The sequence below is a fragment of the Leptonychotes weddellii genome, chromosome 2, assembly GCF_054177405.1.
Source record: "Leptonychotes weddellii isolate Sample4059 chromosome 2, ASM5417740v2, whole genome shotgun sequence".
NCBI classification, from domain to species: domain Eukaryota; kingdom Metazoa; phylum Chordata; class Mammalia; order Carnivora; family Phocidae; genus Leptonychotes; species Leptonychotes weddellii.
Window position 1 is genome coordinate 11,982,586 of NC_138370.1, and position 21,583 is coordinate 12,004,168.

The 21,583-nt window shown below is 46.4% G+C and overlaps 1 protein-coding gene across 2 annotated transcripts in view; it reads left to right on the forward strand.

Annotated features, from left to right (window-relative positions):
• The first annotated feature begins 301 nt into the window (after nucleotides 1-301).
• STOX2 (storkhead box 2) overlaps nucleotides 302-21,583 on the forward strand; it is a 108,265-nt gene continuing 86,983 nt past the window's right edge. Inside the window, exon 1 of one of the 2 annotated variants that reach the window (XM_081807443.1) lies at nucleotides 302-2,193. In XM_081807443.1, the coding sequence (XP_081663569.1) occupies nucleotides 2,028-2,193 (166 nt within the window). In that variant the 5' untranslated portion in view covers nucleotides 302-2,027. The remainder of the gene's footprint in view (nucleotides 2,194-21,583) is intronic. The other variant, XM_081807428.1, reaches the window with a different exon arrangement.

Genomic DNA, 21,583 nt, shown 5'->3' on the forward strand with positions numbered 1-21,583 from the left:
CCCCCCCCCCCCCCGCAAAGAATTCAAGCCTCGGAATAGCACCGAATTGCGCTAGAACTCTTTTGAGTCTTAACCATTTAGAGCCTGCTGTTTTTCTGGGTTTTGTTTTTTTGCGGTATCAGCCTGATAAGATCATAGCCCCATAAAAGATTTCGCGTATCCTTATCTCTGCACCTTGGCAGCTGTAGCTACGAAACTACAGCATAAAAAAAAAAAATGATTTTGAGCGTTGCATCGTTAGTAATTTTTTAAAAAGCGCAAAAAAAGGTAAAATAAAATACAATGCTGAGAAAGAAAAATCAGGTTTATTTTTGTTGTTTATAATGCCTGAGCATTTTTGGAAACCCAAATGGGGGTATGGGCGTTTTGAAAAAACGGCCGCGGCACAGCGTCGTCGGGGTTCGCAGCATTGTGACCGCGCGCCTTTAACTCGGCGTGACCTCGGCGTCCCGGGCCCCGCGCCCCCCTCCCCTCCCGCGTCGCGCGCATTGTTGTCCTTTAGCGATTGGTTGCTGGACGCGAAGCCGCTGTGCAGAGCCGCGCTGTGTAAAGGACCTGAATGCAGGTTAGCGGGCGGCTAGTGACTTACACGGGGGATCCAGGGCGAGAGAGGAAGAGCCGGAGGCCACCACCACTGCGTTTCCCAGGCGGCGTGGACCAGGCGGCCCGGCGTTTGCGGCTGTCGCAGGAGCCCCCGGGGGCGCCCCCTCCTCCGGCTCTCGCCGACTTTGGGGTTGGCGCAGGTGGGCAAGACGGGGCACCGCCGACCTCCCGGTTCCCACCGAGGGGGTTCTGTCTCTCCCTGCGAGGGGGAGGGAGCATCCTAAAAATATGTAAATAGCCAAGCGCTGACTTGGGGCTGGGGCACCAGCCAAGGTCCCCGCGCCGCCGCAGGGTGTTTTGCATGAAAAAGAGAAGCCTGTCAGGATCCGTGCTCTAACTTAAGGCAGCGCCGTGATTAGCATGAGCCTGGGCGGCTGAACTGCTTCCTGCCCTCCAGTAGCCGTTCTGCGCGCTCGCCACCGAGCAGCGGGGCCACCGTGCGGGTGTGGATCGGCCGGCACGGCCTCGTTGGCAGCCATGGCTCCCGACGCCCCCTCGGCCAGTAAGTAGGAGCATGCATGTGTAGGGGGGCACATGCGTGTCGGCGCGCGAGCGCGCGCGCGCGCACACACACACACGCGCGCACACACACGCACGCACGCACGCACACCACCCTGAGCCTCGGAAGGAGGAAGGTTGACGAGGCGCTGCAGTTGCGAGGACGACTCGGGCTCTTCCTGGATCCCGCAGGAGCCCGCCTGCCGCAGCTGCTGTCTGCAGAGCCTGCTCGGACCCCTGTGCACACGCGCCCCCCATTCGAGCCTCTGTAATGAAGACTGCCTCCCGAGGACTGCAGGAGAGGCAGAGCCAGCCTGCGCCCGCCACTGCGGGCCGCGCGGCCGAAAGGCCCTGGGGGACACGACTTGGACGCTGTCAACCCCACGCCTCGCTCTGAGCCGCCGGGTGCGGAGGGTCTGCCGCCGCCCCTCCGGCTTCCCGGGCGCCCGATCCCGGGTCAGCCCCGGAGGCCTCGGCTTCCTCATTTGTTTGGATCTTTTGTGCCGTGGCTCACAGTTGGCTAAGCACTCCTGCGCTGAATCGGGCCATTGTGTGCGCTCCCATTGCTTTCACGCTGCAAGTCTCGGCGCCCCCACCCCGCCCGCCCCCTCCCCGCCTCCTCCTGGCCGGAGAGCCTGCTAACGTGCCTTTCCCCCCAGGAATCTGGAAGCTATAAGCCGGGCGGATTGCAAATGAAGTGTAATGCATTGTGGGACGTGTGTAAAATCGGAGCCTTCACCGTGGGGGTGTGTGGGGGCGTGGGGAGGGCCGGACCCGCGGCTGGCGGTGTAGACGCCGACGAGGAGGGGCTGGGAAAATGTGCGCAGAGTCCGCCCGGGTCGTGCCCGCCGTAGACGGATGAAGCAGCGCGCTGCGCCCCGGCGCTGAGGCCCCCAGGATCGGGGTGGCAGGTCGCGCTCCCCACCATGAAGAAGACCCGGAGCACAACCTTGCGGCGAGCCTGGCCTAGCTCGGATTTCTCGGACCGGGCCTCGGACCGCATGAGGTCCCGGAGCGAGAAGGACTACCGCCTGCACAAGCGCTTCCCCGCGGCCTTCGCGCCCCAGGCTTCGCGGGGCTACATGACATCAGGTGGGTACCCGCGTTTCTGCCCCCGGGCCGGGTCCGCGGGGCGTGCTCGGTGCGCCGCTGCCGGGAAGGCGGGGGGGCGCTTAGGTGGGAGGACGGCCGGTGATGGATGCGCTAAGTTAGGGGGAAAGCAGGAAAAAATTAGCTCACATCCACCATTTTGTACCTCCGCAAGATCCACAGCAGGCCCTCTCAATATGGGGTTGGAGAGCTATTAGTTAGGTAAAATAAGGGAGGGGGACGTGCCGGGCGTTTTGGCTGCAGGAGATAAATGACTGCAAGCTCCTTGCGCGGCAGCCTCCTGGAGCTTTGTGGCAGAGCCTGCGTCCGGCGCTGCCTGCCGTACCGAGGTGGCTGGCTCCTGCATTGTGGCCAGTTATCCTAGCGGCTATTTAAATAGCCCCCTGTTCTTAAAAGGGAACAGGTTCCATGCACAGTTCTGGATGGTCTGAGTCAGGCAGGAGCCCACATACATCGCAGGCTCGTCCGATGTGCACGCAGAGAACTCTGTTGGAGCTCATTGAACGCATTCTGTGGGGTAATGGTGTGGATGCGGATTGCACGCTCACATGATACCGTGTGGGTTTAACATATGTTGCTTTGAATTAGGTTGTATGGAAAGCATGGAGGCTGTGTTTGCATGTCAGACAGGAAGGACGAACAAAACGGTAAATGGGAACGAAGGCTTCAGAAAAGGGTTCATCATCATAAAACGCAGTGCTGTTACAAGCATTTCGGAAGGAGCCGGTTCCCTTTGGCAACACAACGGAATGGCTTTGGTTGTGACTTGGGAACCCAAGGGGTAACATACTGGAGGAAATGCTGAAGGAGGAAAATCCTGGAACTCTTTCCTTGTTTTCTCCTTACTGACTGTTGACCACTTGTATGCGGTGATGTATAAGACATCAATTTTTGTTCGTTTTTCATTTTGAAGGAATTAATTTTCTGCTGAACATAATGTGATGGAAGAGCTGAGTTTATATTCGAAACCACATACTATTCCAAATCACCCTGAGCCCTGTCTTAACTGGCAAGATTGCCTTAAGCCTGTGGTTGTTGCTCACAGGGTGTCTCTACTATCTTTCCCTAAAACAGCAAGCTTTTTTTTTTTTTTTAAACTGGGGCCAGTATCTCATGCTTTAAAAATGCCTTGTGACCACATTTCCATAAATATAAAACCTAAATAAAATAACCATCTTTTTTATTGCAAAATCTGGTGACAGAAGGATGTTGTACTATTTTGGCAATAAGGCTCCCTTGATTCTCTCTTTCATGAAAAGCCAGATTTGCAAAGTGACAAGTACAGTTTATACTTTAGTAATTTCAGTCAATCACTGCTGTGGTTGCTACATTCCTCAAACTTGTGATAGTAAATTTTGAAACACACCTAAGTCAAAATCTAAATCTCAAAACACATATGTACATAAACGCATGTCTGCGCCGAGTGTTTTTAGATCATCCCAGGTTTCAAATGCTTGGGTCTGAATGTCTTCATTCCACACTGAATGGTTCCCCTCTTTTTTTAATCCCTCTTCAGGTGTTAGGCTATAGGAGGGCAGGTGGCCATAATTTCTTCGACAAACCTGTGAGATTCTTTTATGATTTCAGGCGTAATCCCATGGAGCCTGTTTTTATCTGTCTTTGGCATAGCTTCATTATGATCACATTTTCGTTATTTGCTAACGTACTTCGCTACATTGCCAGTTCTGCAAGGTGTTTCTGAGGGCTCAGGGAAGAAACTCTTAATTTTATTTGATTCTCTTTTCTTATTTCATTTCTTGACCTGCAAATGGTAAGCTGGTCTTAACGGTGAGACTGAAAGATAAGCTGTTTCAGGTTGGTAGTTATCTATGCAGATTAATGTTAGGCGCCCACGGAGAAAAGAAACCCAAGAGGTGGGGGAAGAAGAGCTGTGTCATTCATTCAGCATTTTCTGGAGTGTCCCCTAAGAGCAGAGTGCCTTGCTAGATTCTCATGGGGCTACAGGGTTGGATATAATATGGTTTGGCCCAGGGACGGAGGGCTATTATTTATTCATCATTTTAAATGTTAGCTAGAACATGTAATAAAAGCTATTGGTGCTAACGGGAGGCAATAGTAAATATTAAGACAGATACCTACAATGAACACTGGGAGAATAGATTGGATCACTCATGTGCATCTTTTGTGTGTTGCGGGGGGAGGTATCTTATCAATTTCCTTTTCAAATATGGCTCTTTTCCAAATCTGAGTCTTGATGGGAATAGACAGTATATGGAAACACGCAGAGATCATTTACAGGAAGTTCTCTTCCTCTTAAGAAATGTAAAGGAAATCCACTTGTATCAAGTTAGTGACTCTGGATACAAACAGAGCCTTTGTCACATAAAATGGAATAGAAAATGAAGCAGCTAAGAAACACATGAGCCTTTTCATATTCTTTCTGTTTGTCCAGTCATTTGGGATAATGTCGACTGGCATTATCATACTTCATTTTCAGTAAAAAAAGGGTTTTTTTGTTACTGAGTTCAAAGGACAAGATAAGTTACCGAGTTACTTAAGACAAGGAACTTAAAATAACTTCAGTTGAGACTCTTTTTAGAAATCCACACCCTCCCCCCACAAATAGTCCTAAAAAATATGGGGGGGATCACTTTTTTTTTAACTTTAGGAGAGGGGAGAGAGAGACAGAGAGAGAGAGAGATCCTTGGAAATGTTAATAGCTGTTGTTTGGTCTGGGATAACTGTCACGCGGTAGATTCTGGAAGTTTAACTCTGTTTATTAAGGTAGAATTGCAGAGTTCCATAATAGCTTTCTAATGAGACAGCACCATTTCAAACAGCCCTCTCTCCACCAATAAGTAATTACCAGTTTGAAATGTGATTTATAGCAATAGGCTTGACATTTAGCCTGGACTTTTTCATATAGCTTTGGGATAAACGACACTTAAACTCAAGAGGTTCAGATAGGCGCCTATAAAACTTAAAAAGAGATCCTGTTGAAGCATAGTTCAATAGAGAATTCTGAAACTTTAAATCTTGAAAACCGCGGCTTTTATGACTTTGTAAGCTCCCAATTCATGCTACCAAATCTAAAATAATCCTAAGAATTCACAGACCTCCTCCTGGCACCCAGCAAGTCCACAGGCCATGGGATGAATCCATTGTTCATCTTGAATATTAATTTCCCATTGGTAGTTTCTGGGCAGAAGGGGGGACAATCTTGCCTTTTGTTCAAATCAAGATGAATAACTGAATGTGAATGCATTATCTGAAGAAGAAAAGAGGTTAGATCAAATGGAGGTAAGATCATTCTTCTGCGTTTTCTAAAACTAGAAATGACGATAGCAATTAACTAGAGATAAAAGCAAACCCCCTTCCCCAAAGAGGGAAATATCAGTATAATTCCTAATGCTTTACATATGAAAACATGCTCACAGACCTCCGTGAAATAATTTTCAAGGCGCCAAAGCTTTTGTTGGTGAAACTGTTAGAGCCCCCTGTCTGTTAACTGTGTGACCTGTGACCTCTTCACACCAGTGATGCTACTGAATCCATTTTCTTCACTGCCTTCTCCCCCAGCCCTGGGGCTGGGTGCTTCTGGATGTTCTACGTGTAATGCCACCAAGTTTGGGGGCATTCTGTAGATCGGGCTTGGAAGGTAGTTTTTCCACGAGAAAGGTTCTCCTGAGCATGTTCATAAAAGGGGTTGCTTAATGTGAGACCCTTCCAAAGTCATGGCACTTTCACACGGATACTTGTCACTTTAAAGAACAGGAAAGCAGACAGTTTTAATACCATGGCTTTAAAGGATTTGAAAAGAAAGATCCATTAAAAAGCCCCAAATTGACGTCTTTTAGGAAAATTTAAATTGGGGTTGTCTGCCCATCGAACTCATACCATCAGTGGGGAGGAATGACCAGCCCACCACATTGATGAGCATATTAGTTTTCATTTTATAGAAACGAATTCTGGGGCACAGCTGATGGTGTGTCCCAGTTCCTTATGTTCTGTTATTTTAAGAGATGTGAGAGTTTTCTGGGAGTGGAGGATGGACACTCGAGGTTCTAATCTGGGCCTACCACCAACCAGCTGTGTCCCTGGCGAGTAACATGACCTCCCTTCCCGTCTGCAACGGGTCCTTCTGGTCCCCACTTCCATTACAGAATTGGGCTCCGCGGTGACTCTGTAATGAGCTATCCCAGGACTTGTGAGCACTCACACAGAAATCCTTAGAAATAACCTTTGCCCTTTCTGCTTATTGGAGTCATGTGCTTCCCCGTATGTGGCGTATGTGGGAACAGTGCTCATTTTGCAGTAGAATCCTACTTCCTGCCATCCCCCAGCATTGCGTTAAATATGCCCAGGGCTTGTCCTGGCAATCAGAGTAATGGGGGTAGGAGATGATGGACGAAGCTATACTCATATGCAAGTTTTAATAAACAGCAACCTGTCACCTCCTTTCCCCTCTTTGCGGAGATCCATTTTTAGCAAGCTCCTCCAACTGTGTTTTAATTTGAAGCTACCTGTGTTGACTCCTTTCATCAGGCCAGTGGAAGTGAGGAATATTACACTTGGTGGTGAATGACTTCATTCTTTATTTCCCCCGAGAACATGAATGCGCTCACAAAAGGTCACCTCTCTTGGTATTTCAATATCTTTTACACTCTTGTGAACGTTTTTATTTGAAAAAAAGGAATATGAGTATATTGCATAAAAGCCTTAGCATTTTTACACCCCAAGAGCAATTCTGACTGAAATTCCCTATGCCCCAGAGAGTTAGGACAGTTCACACAATAGCACGTTCTGTGGTACGTGATTGCTTATGCTGAGTTGCAGTTATAACCGAGAAACAAAATCTGGTTAGATCCTGGCTAGTGGGATAACATGCTGACTTTTGAATTTAGGACAGGCTTTTGTAGATCAGTCCTAGAAACCGCGTGGAGCCCCATCTGTAAGGTGTAGAGTAGAGGGTCTTGTAGTTTGTAAGAATGTAAGCTGTAGTCAACTCTAAATTAACCCTTAGCCGCAGTAACACCAGAAGGAAATGACATGGGTAATTTTTTAAGTAGATAGTAAACTTTTCCTTAAGTAGTTAGTCCCTAGGCTATTTTTATGTGGCATTGGAATGTACAACCAGTTGGTCAGAAAATCCACCTAAATATTTCTAAGATCTGCCCCTAATTCTTCATCTGTGGTGTTTAAATCTTCTTCTGTTCTATTATAGTATCTTCCAGACTGACTTTTCTTCCAGTCCAGTTCATCCTTCCTGTGTCCCCAGAGGGTTTTGGGGTTATAGTTAAATCATTTCTCTTTTCAGTGTTCTCATGCCTGTGGATAAAGTCCTAGACCAAGGCTCTTCATGTCATGACCTCCCTCACCTTTTCCCCCTCTTCTTCCTGGGCGTTCCTCACCACGCTGTGCGCTAGGCTCGGGAAACTCTTTACCTTCAGCAATACCTTGCTGCCCTTTCGTGACTTTCGTAATTTCTCCTACCCTGCTGAGAACATGCTCCCCTTCTTCAGAGGTCTGATGGAATACTGTTAAACCTTCCAGAACCAGCTCATACATACCAGCTTCTCTTTCCGTCTTCCTCCACATCCTTTCTGGAGTAAATCACTCCTATGACATTCGTTCTGTACCCGTCATAGCCCCGTGGCCACACTAGGTCACACCACGAGTTCACGTGTGGGTCTCCTGTCTGAGCCGGTGAGTTCCTCAGTGGCGGCCCGTATTTTATTCACATCTCTCTTTTGCCAGCAACCACAGAGCTTGGCACAGATTGGGTACTCAGTAAATGTTTATTGGACGAATGAATAAAATATGACTTCTCTTAAAAAACTGGATGAAGACAGGAGCAGCTCTCCATGAATGGAGCATTAGAAAGCAGTAAATAATAGGAAATAATCAAGAGGCAAGTGGGGTGGTTGATGTGGTTGGTGTGAATGGAATGGGACTTCCGAGAATGATACCAATTAGAAGAGGCTGCCCAGAGGGAGGATTTCCCAGTGTCTTGAAGGACTGACTGGGTAGGTGGGATTTGAGGGACAGGGAAGGAGGAGGATGGGGGGAAGGTTGTTGACACAGTAGGAACCAAGGATGAGAGGAGCATTTCGGGAGAGGTGTCTGTGGTGGCTTGCAGGACAGATAGGAGAGATGAGAGTCTCGAGGCCAGGAAACCAGCGAGGAGGTGGTCGAGGGGGCCCAGGTCATAAAGCCATGAGATGGTGAGCGACCGCCACAGAACAGTGCTCCCAACACTGCTGGGCATTAGCCTACCGCCCCCAAGGTTTTAACCATGTCCATACACCACCCATATTATGTACTTAATATTTTTCCTTCATCTGATCCACTGTTTTATTGGAATGAATTGAAAAGAAGATTTTGTGGGCGCCTGGGTGGCTCAGTTGGTTAAGCGACTGCCTTCGGCTCAGGTCACGATCCCGGAATCCTGGGATCGAGTCCCACATCGGGCTCCCGGCTCAGCGGGGAGCTTGCTTCTCCCTCTGACCCTGTCCCCTCTCATGCTGTTTCTCTCTCGCTCTCTCAAATAAATAAATAAAAAAATTAAAAAAAAAAAGATTAAAAAAAAAAAAGAAGATTTTGTATTCTCTGTGAAATTACAGGTTTCATTTGATAATTCTTTTCTCCCAATCCCCATGTAAATTATTAATATATTACTATTTCAGTTAAAATACTCAGCTAAGTACCACCTCACATACCTGAGTGATACTCACACTAAGGTAGTGGAAAACCTGTATCAGCCAAGGAAGAAAGGGTGGGACTGAAGGGGAAAGGGAGAATCTTGGCGAACAAAGAGCTGGCTGTTCCTTGTAACTGGATTTAAGAAGTTAAAAAGAAAAGAAAAGAAAGGTAAAGCAGATCTGTGTTGGAAGAATGCGGTATATGACAGGGAAACATGGGCCGTGGAGCCAATGATGAATTCCATTTTGGATGTAAGGGGCTGGTTAGTCACACAAGTAACAGTAAAGGTTACAGATATAGTTTGGGGGTCATCCACTTAGCCACGTTAGTTGAGAACACGAGGATAGCTTAGCTTTTTGTACTTTATGTTCCGTTTCTTAGAGGGGAGCAGATGACTGACTTATTTTTATTTCCAGCAGATGGAGGGTCTGTTGGATTCTGTTCACTTTGAGTCCTACTTGGGTTTCTGCAAATGTGGGGAATCAAGGTTAGGATTGCTTGGAGATCATCTGCTCTCCTGTTCCTAAATGGGAAGTGCTTTTCATTGCTAGGATCTGTTTTATTCGTGTTTGCATTTATTCAGAAGCCACTGTGTTGTTGATAAAAGGGATATATGTTTGATGTCTGTAGTCAGGTGTGAAAAGGGTTGGAACTATGCACGTCGCAGCCCAGAAGACTAGACCAGCTATGTAAATAATGTACATTTCAAACATCTGTCATATACCTCTGCGGCTGAAAAATTATGGCTTAGGTAACTCATATACACAGTTAAAATCTCCATTTATCTTTCTACTCAAATCCATGATGGCCCCTCCAGGCCAAGTTTTTTCTTTTTGAAGATAAAAGAGAGATTTGGCAGATGCCTGGGGCATTCGTGGCAGCAGGACTTACGCCTGGCCCTATCCTTCTGATGGCCATAGTTTCAGACGGAGGAACCATCTCGCTTTGCAATTAACACCCCTGCCTCGCCCCCACTGCACATTCCTGTCTAGCTGATTCCCCTAAGAGAGCTAACAGGCCACGTATTGCTTTCGGCATATCCACCTTTCGCTTTGAAATCATTTATTCATCATTATGTGAAATGAAGGGCCCTCAGAGCAATTGAGGTACTGTGGATATTTCTCATTTTGGGGGGCTGCCCAGCATCTGAACACCCCATCGTGTGTAATTCCCCACTGTCATGGGTTGAATGAGTGAATGAGCCCCCCCCCGGCCCCGCCCCCAACCGGAGCCATTCAAGTCCTAACCTCTGGTACCTGTGAATATGACCTTCCTTGGAAATAGGTCAGATGTAAGTAAGGTAATCCGGTAAGGCTGGTGTCCTTGTAAGTAGAAGAAAAGAAACACAGACGCAGGCACAAGGTTATGTGAAGAAAAAGGCAGAGATGTGAAGGACGCCTCTACAAGCCAAGGAAGGCCAGGGATGGCTGGCAGCCACCACGAGGCAGGAGAAAGGCGTGGGATGGGTTCTCCCTCAGAGCCCCCCGAGGGGAAACAGCCTTGCTTCTGTCTTCCGGCCTCCAGCACCCTGAGAGAATAAATATCTCTTGTTTGAAGCCGTCTAGTTTAGGGCACTCGGTTTTGGCAGCCCCTGGGAATTCATACACCCTCCTTATGAATGTTGGCGGGAGGCTGAAACCTCATTTCTCCGTGTGGGTGCTGAACTTGCCGTGGGATCGCTTTCCTGGCCTGCCTGGCACGGAGGGCATGGGTGCATGATCTGGGTTTCACCCCGTCACCCACGCCCTTCCAGACTTGGGAGCGGGCGCTTGTCGGCAGAGCAGTGGGGGCTGTGAGGCATCGTCCCGTCGCAGGGTGGCGCTGTTGAGCCGGGGGCGTTCTGGAGGCGGAGGGGGAGGCGGGGGGGGGGCGGTGGCGGGGAGTGGTGGGGAGGGGAGTTGGCAGGGCTGGTAGCGCGTGAGCTTGGTAGTGGCTGCTGAGGATTCCTCACCGAAGCAGCTCTGGCTGCAGAGTTCCAAGCCTGGATCTCCACCCCCACCCCCCGAAATTCCCCGAGTTCCTCAAAATATTTCAGTAAATATTTCAGCCTCTCTTTTCTGAGAGTCTGTGTGGCATCGCTTCATAATCCAGCCTTTCCAAGACTAGCTGGGTAAATGTGACTAAAGAACGGGGCCTTCAGGGCCTCAGTTTCCTCACCTGCAAAATGGGAATAATAATGGTCTGTCCCCATGAGGTTTGGGGAGAATTAGGTGAATATACGCGAAGCGCTTGCAACCAAGCTTGGCACGTAGGAAGCATTATATCAGGACCGCTTGTCGTTAGCATTCTTAAAAGAGTCGGCATTGGTTTCTGTTAACCTAGTGAACTCATTCGAGTTCTCATTTTGATTGGTTTTAAAATAACTGAGAGGAGTATTTGGACGTTTTTTCCCCCCACTCTTGCTGGTTATTTATAATGAAGACAACGGTCGGCTGTTGATAAACTTTAAAAAAATGCTTTAGAAGGGTTTGTTTGGCCAGGGAGTAAACATGCCCCCAAGAGCTGAACAGGAAGGATGGCCGTAGTGTCAGATGGGGTTTTCCGCCTCTGTAAGACTGGCTTCATTCAGTCACTTCATACAGCAGTAGAGCCTTGTGACTTAGGGCTTTAAAATCGGAGGGTTGTACATCAGTGTCCTGGCACCCACTCGCTGGCCCTATAATCTCGGCAATTTATGGGCTCAGTCTATCCTCTGTTTCTCCTCTGTAAAACGACGATAAAGTAGTATCTAACTGATAGTTGTTATGGGCATTAAAGGAGCAAAGCATGCAAAATGATTAGCATGGTGCCTGACACAGAGTAAGAACTTTTGCACATTTTTGCTACTATGTTATTATTTCTTTGGAGGCGTAACTACAGGACTGGCTTGTTCCTAAATGCACCTGAGGGTGCAGAAGAAGGGAGACAGCAGGTAACACGTCCATGATCTGGGAGAGTTAAAAACAGCATTCAGTCTGACTCTTACACTTGGTACTCATTTCATCAGAAATCACACATTCGGGGCGCCTGGGTGGCTCAGTCGTTAAGCGTCTGCCTTCGGCTCGGGTCATGATCCCAGAGTCCTGGGATCGAGCCCCGCATCGGACTCCCTGCTCGGCGGGAGGCCTGCTTCTCCCTCTCCCACTCCCCCTGCTTGTGTTCCCTCTCTCTATCAAATAAATAAATAAAATCTTTAAAAAAAAAAAAAGAAATCACACATTCCATCCCTCATTGATTTTGGAATGTGATCTTCTAAGAAATCTACAGAATTATTCGTTTACCTAAGTGGGCTCACTTGTCCTTGAATTTCCATCTTAGGAAGAGTGGTAGAAAACTGTTGTGTATTCAGTACTCCTGTGGGATATACATCTAGGAGAACTTGGCTTCACTCGAATCAGAGGAACAGTGCCTCGTATAATCAGACTCAGCTTCATCGGAGATACCTGCATTGGCTTTTCAGTTGAAGATAAAGGGAAAAAAAAGCCTCTTCTGAGCTGAGGGTTGAGCTGAGTGCTTGCGTGTTTGTGCATGCAGTGAAATCGACTATCACAGAAATGCAGCGTAAGAAAGCAATGCTGTGTCTATGGTGTATCTATCAAGGGCAGTTTTGAAAGTGAAGCCCAGTGGCTTCTCTCCTCCAGACCAAGCCCATTGCCCTCCGTAGGTGACTTGTGATGGTCCCATGGAATCTCAGGTCAGAAGTCCCCTTGAATTGTGTAGGAGGTCAAGGGGTGCTACAGCTTGGGGTCCGCTTGTCAAACGTGTTACTATTTCAGCAGCTTTTCTTTTTTTTATTTATTTTTAAAGATTTTATTTATTTATTCATGAGAGACAGAGAGAGAGAGAGAGCAGATGCAGAGGGAGAAGCAGGGTCCCCGCGGAGCAGGGAGCCAGATGCGGGGCTCGATCCCAGGACGCTGGGATCATGACCTGAGCCGAAGGCAGACGCTTAACTGACTGAGCCACCCAGGCATCCCTTCAGCAGCTTTTCTGAGAGCAGCTGGTTTGGCTACAGGACTCGGGGCTTTGGGATGGCAGCCTGAGCTGGGGGAGAAAGGGCTCCCCCCACAGCTTTCAGAGGTGCCACCACCCCCCGCTTTGCCTCCCTTCCCAGACAGACATGCGAGCCACGGCCACTGGGATTTGGGAACTCAGAGCTTCCCACTTTTGCCTTGTTTACTCCTGAGTTTGCATTTTACCTACTCATTTTCAACACTTCCCCCCCACCCACCCACCCACCCATCCTCCTTCCTTAAAGTCCAGGGAAGGATATTAAAGGGCACTGAGGACCTTGCTTTAACATGGTTGTGGCCAATTCATTGAACTTCAGAAGCCCCCTCTAATTAGAACTCCAGAATGGGACAAAAGCGTTGGCTTTTGTTGGCTGAAGCAGCATTTCTGGAGAATGCAGATGTTTTCCCATAGGTTTGGGATGCCAAAGCGAAATAAGCAGTATACCATCCCGATCTTAAGGACCAGTAATAGAGGTTTACGTTTTCAAATGCAGCCAGAGGTGTGCAGGTTTCTCTCTAATGAGGCCCTGCGAGCGTCCTCGGGCTGGGGCTGATGCTATGGGTTTGTGGTAGTTGTGACTAATGGTTACCCACCATTTGTGTAGATAGCGTGGGCCTGGGAGGTTTCTGTTCAGCTTGATGGTGGGAGGCCAGAGGTCGAAGGCCCTGGGACCTAAGCACAGTTCCCGTGTGGCCCTGAAATGTAGATATTAGTGGGGAGCCTTTTTACTCTCAATCCCCCTTTCCCCCCAGGAAGGAAACCAGTTTATTGGGCATGTACTTGGTACCAGCCAGTGGGTAAGAGTGATCTCATTCATTTCACACAATGGTCCTGGGAGGCAGCCACTAATTAATATTTTAAGCAGCACAGATCAAAAAACTGAGATTTTATATACTCACACACACACATACACACTCACGCACATACACACGCATACACTTTAAGTCATGTATGTGTTCAAATACTGTTAGTCTCTAGGTTAGATGTTAGTAAAATTAACTTCTTATTTTTAAGTAAATATTAAGTAATTTCTTTGACCGCTTTGGTGGTTTGTCTTGCTCTTACTCTAGGTGCCCCCTGCCCTTGAGAGACCTGAGTTGTACTGAGAGGACAGATTTTCGCCTTTCCTGCATATTCTGATGAGTTTAACCTCAAATATTCATGTATGTTATGTGAGAGTTATCTCTACTCTGCCAGCAAAAGTTCTAAGAGTTACCTTGACTTGCCTAAAGGATTGTAGTCTCCTAAAATCTAGCAGGTGATGGAGGGGGACGGTGGAGGGGATGGGAGGGAATGGTGGGGGGTGGAGACAGTGGGTGGGAGGTCGCTGGAATCTTTTCCTTCTGGTGTTTCATACCCTTTCTCTTACCACCTTAGACAGAGTTTCTTCATCTGTCTATCGTGAGCCCCTCCTTGTCTTAATTGGTCTCTTGTTTCCATGAGCCATGCAGTGAACATCCCTGATTCTTGGAGGAGATGAAACAGTTGGGATCATAAACTTCCTAGGTCTTAACTTGTTTGGGACCTGACAACCAAATTAGAAACTTTAAATGGAAAGAAGTCTCCCCACATAAACATCATTTCATTTATTTGTAAACCATTTTCTTCTGCAGGCTCATTTTCCCTTGTACTCTTCTTTCCTTTTTTAGTTATGAACAATCGCTAAAGAAACTTTAGTGCAGTTGAACTTTTGCCGTCTGTCTTGTAAGAGCTCAGACTGAGCATTATTCTGAGCAGTACTATAGGCCAGGATCCAAATAATTGAATAACTGGACAGTACTCTGCTCAATAATTTTAAATGATGGGATGGGGGGGCAAAGAAGGAGGAGCTATATGCGTCTGAATGGTACAAGATAGGATTAAGTAAGAAGTAGTCAAGAAATTAATAAACTCAGAATTTTGGTGACTATGTTAAAAAAAAAGCATAGATGGTTAAAAGGGATATATATCTTAGAAAAGAATCAGTTAACTGGTTTAGAGTACATCAGATGTATATTATGACATCTTCAGTTGAGAGGAAAAGGGAAAAAAAGTCTTTGTGATTCCCCATAGGAATCACTCAGAAAATCCTGTGCAGTCTTTCCTACTGTTTCAGTGGCCAAGGGAGATGAGTTCAGTGACCCATGACAATGTAGTGAATGTGGATAATATGAAAACATAATCTTCATTTAGTACTTAGGCTGGTCAAAGGACTTGCAAAATCTAGCACCTATGTAACCCTTGGAGTGTACTTTTTTTTTTTTTTTAATATTTTATTTTTAAGTAATCTCTATACCCAACGTAGGGCTCGAACTTACAACCCTGAGATCAAGTGATGCACGCTCTACCAACTGAGCCAGCCAAGCGCCCCTGGAGTGTATAACATTTAAAGTAAAACAAATAAAGCAAACTCCCCTATTCTTTAGAATATTAAAGAACAGCCACAAAGCTTTCAGATATATACTGGGTTTTCAAAAAAACCAAAACCCAGAAATTGCTTTTAGACACTATGTAATAGTTAAAAACTGTATCTATTAACTCTTCCCCTGTTTTATGGCTGATCAGCAAACACTTACATTCTGTCTGTACCAGACTTAAAAATACTAAATAAATATAACAAAATTGCCAGCTCTTAAATAAAAAAAAAAAATGTGACTTATAGTTTCTCTGTCTTAACTTTAGAATCAAGGCACCAAACTAGCTAAACTCACAGGAATGAAAAAGGTCACATTCCCTTGTATTCAGTTTCCCAAGATTAAAATTTCTGAATATTTGCATATCTCTTTTTAAGAAGTTTTAACTTCTTATTGCCAGGAAAGCAATCTGGGAGAGAGCTCTTCTTTAGAGAAGAGCGTTTAACGATATGCAGGAAATAAAACGTGGAAATAACAAGACTTCTCACCAATTCCCCGTGCCCTGCTGCTTTGAGATGAATAGTTTTGCTTCTCAGGGTCAGGCATATTTTAACTCGATAGACTCATTCTTTAGTCATGTATTTTTTTTTTTTTACCTTTTATTTTCGTTGTGGTAAGATCCATGTACTGTAAAATCTGTCATCTTAATTCTTTCTAAGTGTAGTTCAGTGGCATTAAGTACATTCGTGTCGTGCAACCCCCATCATCCATCCACAGAACTGCTACCATCTTGCAAAAAGAAAACTCTGTTCCCGTTATGTAATAATTCCCTGTCTCCCTCCTCCCAGCCCCTGGCAACCACCGTTCCATCTCTGTGACTTTGTCTACTCTGAGTACCTGATACCAGTGCAATCAAGCTGTATTTGTCCTTTTGTGACCAGTGTGTCCTCATGTCCTTTTATTTCACTCAGCATAATCTCCTCAGAGTTTATGTCCATGGGTTTCCTTCCTTTTTAAGGATACGTAATATTCCAGCGTATGGATAGACTGTATTCTGTGTGTCCATTCATCTGTCCACGGACCCTTGGGTTGCTCCCACCTGTTGGCGACTGTGAATAATGCTGCTGTGGACGTGAGGGTACAAATATCTCTTCGAGCCCTGCTTTCAGTTCTTCCGGGTATATACCCAGAAGGGGAATTGCTGGATCATAGGGTCATTCTGGGGTTAATTTTTTGAGGAAACCCCATGCTGTTTCCACAGCAGCTACAGCATTTCACATCCCCACCGACTGCAAAGGGTTCCAGGTTCTCCACATCCTCGCCAACATTTGTTCTTTTCTTTCCCTCCTTTTCCCCTTCCTTCCTTCTTCCTTCCCTCCTCTCCTTTTTCTTTTTTTTAATGAAGATTTTATTTATTTGAGAGAGAGAGAGAGAGAGAGAGAGAGAGCATGAGCAGGGGGGAGGGGTAGAGACCTGGGGAGAAGCAAGCTCCCCGCAGAGCAGGGAGCCCAATATGGGCCTCTATCCCAGGACCCTGGGATCATGACCAGAGCCAAAGGTAGACTCTTAATGACTGAGCCACCCAGGTGCCCTTTTCTTTTGACAGTAGCCATCCTAATGGATGTGAGGTAGTCTTAGTCATGTATTTTAGGAAGTGTAGATATTCATAGCTTCACTCTGTTACAGACGATCTTTCTTCCCTGGGAAGCTGGAAGGAAGGGGGAGTGATCTCCGTGTGGTCATCTCCCCCCCAGAGAAACATGATGAGTGTTGGAGGCTTTTTTTTCCCCCAAGAAGGCCACGGTCCCCTGGTTAATAAGCACAGTGGAAGGTAAAGGTAGAGCGGATACAACAAGGAGCTTCTGGTTTCTTTGAATGCTGTTTTCTTATTTTTTCCCCAAATGAGAGACGTATTTAAATGTGGGTAAAGTCAACTTCTGATCGGGGCGCCTGGGTGGCTCAGTCGTTAAGCGTCATGATCCCGGGGTCCTGGGATCGAGCCCCGCATCAGGCTCCCTGCTCGGCGGGAAGCCTGCTTCTCCCTCTCCCACTCCCCCTGCTTGCATTCCCTCTCTCGCTGTGTCTCTCTCTGTCAAATAAATAAAATCTTTAAAAAAAAAAAAAAAGTCAACTTCTGATCATCCGAACGCTGTTCCTGCCTGTGGCGTATGCTTGGAAGCAGTGCTCTGGGACGTAAAGACAAGAACCCTGACCCTCCAGGTGCGTGGAGAGCCTGGCACATCCGTGGAGGTGAACTGTAGAGATGAAATGTTGGGTTGTGAGCAGTCACGAGTCCCCATCGAGGGTAGAGAGAGGGCAGCCCGAAGTTGTGCGGTGCGTTTGGCGGGTCGGCACGGAGGTGCCCCTGTCCTCGCATTCTGGACACGCTTGCCCGGAGGGAGCCAGGCTAGGAACGTGCTGTGTGGACCATGGGCTCCTGGATACCATCTGTGGGCCCGTGTGGGGTTGGTTCCTTCTGCAGAATCATCCAGGGAGCTTGTTAAGCACACACACGTCTTGGCGTCCTTCCTCAAGGATTTAGGTTTGTAAGTTTGGGATGAGGCCCAGGATCCTGTAGTTTTGAAGACTCCCCAGGTGATTCTGAGCCACCGTGAGGTGTGGTAGCCACTGAAAACGTTCCTCGCCCAGGGCAGCGAGTCTCTCTGTGTTTTCGTCCCTTTATTCACTTGGCCTGTCCGCTCATATGCACGGATCGCTTATGGGAGAGCCTGAGTGCCCATGGTGGTGGAGCATGCAGACCAGCCCTGGCCTTCAGGAATCTGGCAGTTTTCCGGAGCCCCAGAAGAAGCAATTGTAGGATAGTATCATGCAAGCTTGGGGGGAGCTGAGCGAGGTACCACACTGCAGGAGTGCCTGGCAGAAATCTGGGGGACTGCAGGGGACTTCAGAAGAGGGACAGTGGCCCTGAGCCGGCCCTTAAAGGTTCCAGGAGGGTCAGCTGGGCAGGGAGGGACAGACAGCTGGAGGGGGGTTCGCATAGGCAGGCAGTTCTCGTCCTTTGGAGGCAAGCTCGGGGTGGTGGGAGATACTGCTTAAGATCTAGAGGGATCCTCGAGTTTAAGCCAAGGAGCTGTGATTTTATTCACAGGATAAAATCTGGTTTTTCCACTTCTGCGCTCAGATTAAAGAGCACTGGTTATGAAAACCACTCAATCAAACTAAATTTAGTTAATTTAATAACTAATTATTAGTTATTATAATAACTGCTGCAGGGTGGTGACATGTTGTGATTTGCATGAGATCATCCTGGCTCGGGACAGTGGGTTGTGGACCTTGAGAAAGAACTGGAGAGGAGAGTGGTTATCAATAGGCTTGGAAGGGTCACAGGGGCCAGGATGTGGAGGGATTTCGATGCCATGGTGTCTGTCTCCTCCTTGAAGCAGGAAGTTGGCCATTGGCTGTAAGAGGTGGAAGGGGAGATGGGCAAGGGGGTGAAGTCAAAGTAGTCGTGTTGGTACCAGGAGAGGGATGTGTAGACGGATTGGTGAGCAACTTCTTGAGGAGCTCAGCTGAGGCCAGATATGGTGAATTTGTGGTGGCATTTCATTTTAAATTTAATTTAGTTTGATTGAGTGGTTTTCATAACCAGTGCTCTCTTTTTTTTTTTTAATTCATTTGAGAGAGATAGAGAGAGAGCGAGCATGAGCAGGAAGAGAGGCAGAGGGAGAGGGAGAAGCAGGCTCCCCGCCGAGCCAGGAGCCCGCTGTGGGGCTCGATCCCAGGACCCCGGGATCATGACCTGAGCCGAAGGCAGACGCTTAACCATCTGAGCCACCCGGGCGCCCCCATAACCAGTGCTCTTTAATCTGAGTGCAGAAGTGGAAAAACCAGGGGCGCCTGGGTGGCTCAGTCGGTTAAGCGGCTGCCTTCGGCCCAGGTCATGATTCCAGGGTCCTTGGATCGAGCCCCACGTCAGGCTGACTGTTGAGTGGGGAGCCTGCTTCTCCCTCTACCTGCCGCTCCCCCTGCTTGTACTCTCTCTCTCTAATAAAAAAAAAATTAAAAAAAAAAGAAATATTAAAAAAAAAAAAGTGGAAAAACCAGACATTCGGATTTCTCTAGGTTTGGCACTTTGCCAGGCAGAAGGATCAAGAGTCCTAAAGAGCTGAGGTTCCTTCTCTCTGTGTGTTGTCACCTTCCAGGGAAGCTGGAGCTGGTGTCTCATTGGAGGTGTGGTCTTGGAAGTGCAGGTACAGCATATGACGAGGGATCCAGGGGATTTTGCTTAATCTTCTGGATGGTTCTCTGATGATGGTATTCTGAATACTCAAAAGGTGAATCCAAATTCCACAGAAATAGAGAGGGCAATAATTTGAGTCTTTTTCTCAAACCGAGTCATCCCAAACTCCTTTTAACATTGTTCCAAGAATAATTCAGATCTGAGTATAGCATCACGAAGAAGTTTTTCTTCAGGACTGTTGGTGTTCTTCTGTAGCTCTAGACAAGAAAAATTGATCATCTAATTAGGCGTTTGTCAGATGGGACTTGCTATGTATATAATGTCTCACTAGACAATGTAATAAATATAACTAGGACTAGAATTGCACTAATTTGGGATAATTAGGAGGAAGACTTGTCTAAATAAGTGAAAGATTTAAATTTTATAGAATGTCTAATGAAATGGAGTCATTACTTTCATGTCCTCAGGCTATCTAATGAATGGGTAAATTATTTATAATTAGCATATCAGTTGTTGCCATATAAGAATTTGCTCCTTTAGTATTTGAAAACAGGTTATTTTTCCTTCTTCAGTAATTGATATGATCCCTTGAAACCGTATTTATGCCACTTATCCATCCTAACTAAAGTAAAGATGACCTTCAGCCTAGCCCAATTCTATAATTCCCTAGCTCCAAATTGGTAGATAACAAATTAAAATGAAATTTTTTTATAAGGGAGGATGAGGTAATTCTGCATTCTTAAAGACATCTTGGGTCTTCTGCTTTCCTTTTAAAAAGAAATACATATTTCCGCCATCTATATGAGAACAGATACATTTCTTTTTTTTATCTAAAATTCATAAGTAATACACTAAAAATGCACACTACATAAATACATCATGCATAAATATACAAGATAAATTAAGAGTTACTCAAGATGAACTTAAAAAGTAAAATTGAAAGAAGGTGATCATCAAGATAAAATAAATACTAAAATTAAAAATAAGTAAAGCATACAAGATAAACACTCAGAATGATAAATATATATCCCAGAAGAAATAAGTAAAAACCATGCTGTTTTTCCCTAATTATTTTAGAATTTTGTGCCAATAATCTCCTTCTTTATTGAGGGCCTGTGAGATGCCAGTTACATATATACTTAATAGAACAAACAACCCTTTGAGTTCGGTACTATGATTATATCAGTTTACTGATGAGTCTGAAGTTGAATATTATTACATGGTCAGTAAACATCAGAGTTAGGATTGGAAGCCAGGTCCAAGTTTCCTTAGTAAAAACCTTTAGTTTTTTATCCTCCAGTTTAGAATTAGGGGAAAAGCAAATGGTGGTTTTTGTTTGTTTGTTTGTTTTTTGAGAGAGAGAAAGAGAAAGTGGTGGGAATAGGGGCAGAGGGAGAGGGAGAGAGAATCTCAAGCAGGCTCCATGCTCAGTGCAGAGCCTGACACGGAGCTTGATCTCACGACCCTGAGATCATGACCTGAGCCAAAACCAAGACTCGGAGGCTTACTAACTACACCACCCAGGTGCCCCAAGTGGTGTCTTTAACCAAATCTAACAGAATTAGGAGGTGGACCCTGGGTTGTGAGCCAGGTATCAATGTACAGCTAACAGAAAGAAAAAAGAAAGATATGGTAATGCAAAAATGGCGGCATACCATGAGGATCACAACGATAGGTCATGGTGAATATTCGTCATCGACCCTCATCTGTTTTCCAGCCAGTTATCTATTCTTTGTACACACAGACTTTTCAGTTCGTTTTCTGGAAGTAGAGTCAATGGCAGCCACAGTGGCCCCAGACCCAGGTTTGGGAGAAGGCTGCTGGAGTCTGGACACAGGTCATGCACCTAACCAGCGGGGTAGCCCCGCCTCTCTCTGTCTCGTGTGTAAAATGGGATAATAACAGCATCTATTTATGGGGTTGTTTTGAGGATTAATGCCTTAATAAATGTAAAACCTTGAGAGTAGTGCTTGGCACAAAATTTGCGCTCAATAACAGTTAACAGTTCTTCTTATTAATAATAACCTTATAGTCTGAGGATAGCAATAAGCAGCTTTGGGTCTAAAAGGGGGTCATTTATTTCTTACAACTATATCTTTTTTTTTTTTAGGGGTAGAAAAGGCTTAACTGCCAGTAATTACAATTTCCCTGACCTGTGGGGAGCAGTTTTAAACCGTGTGTT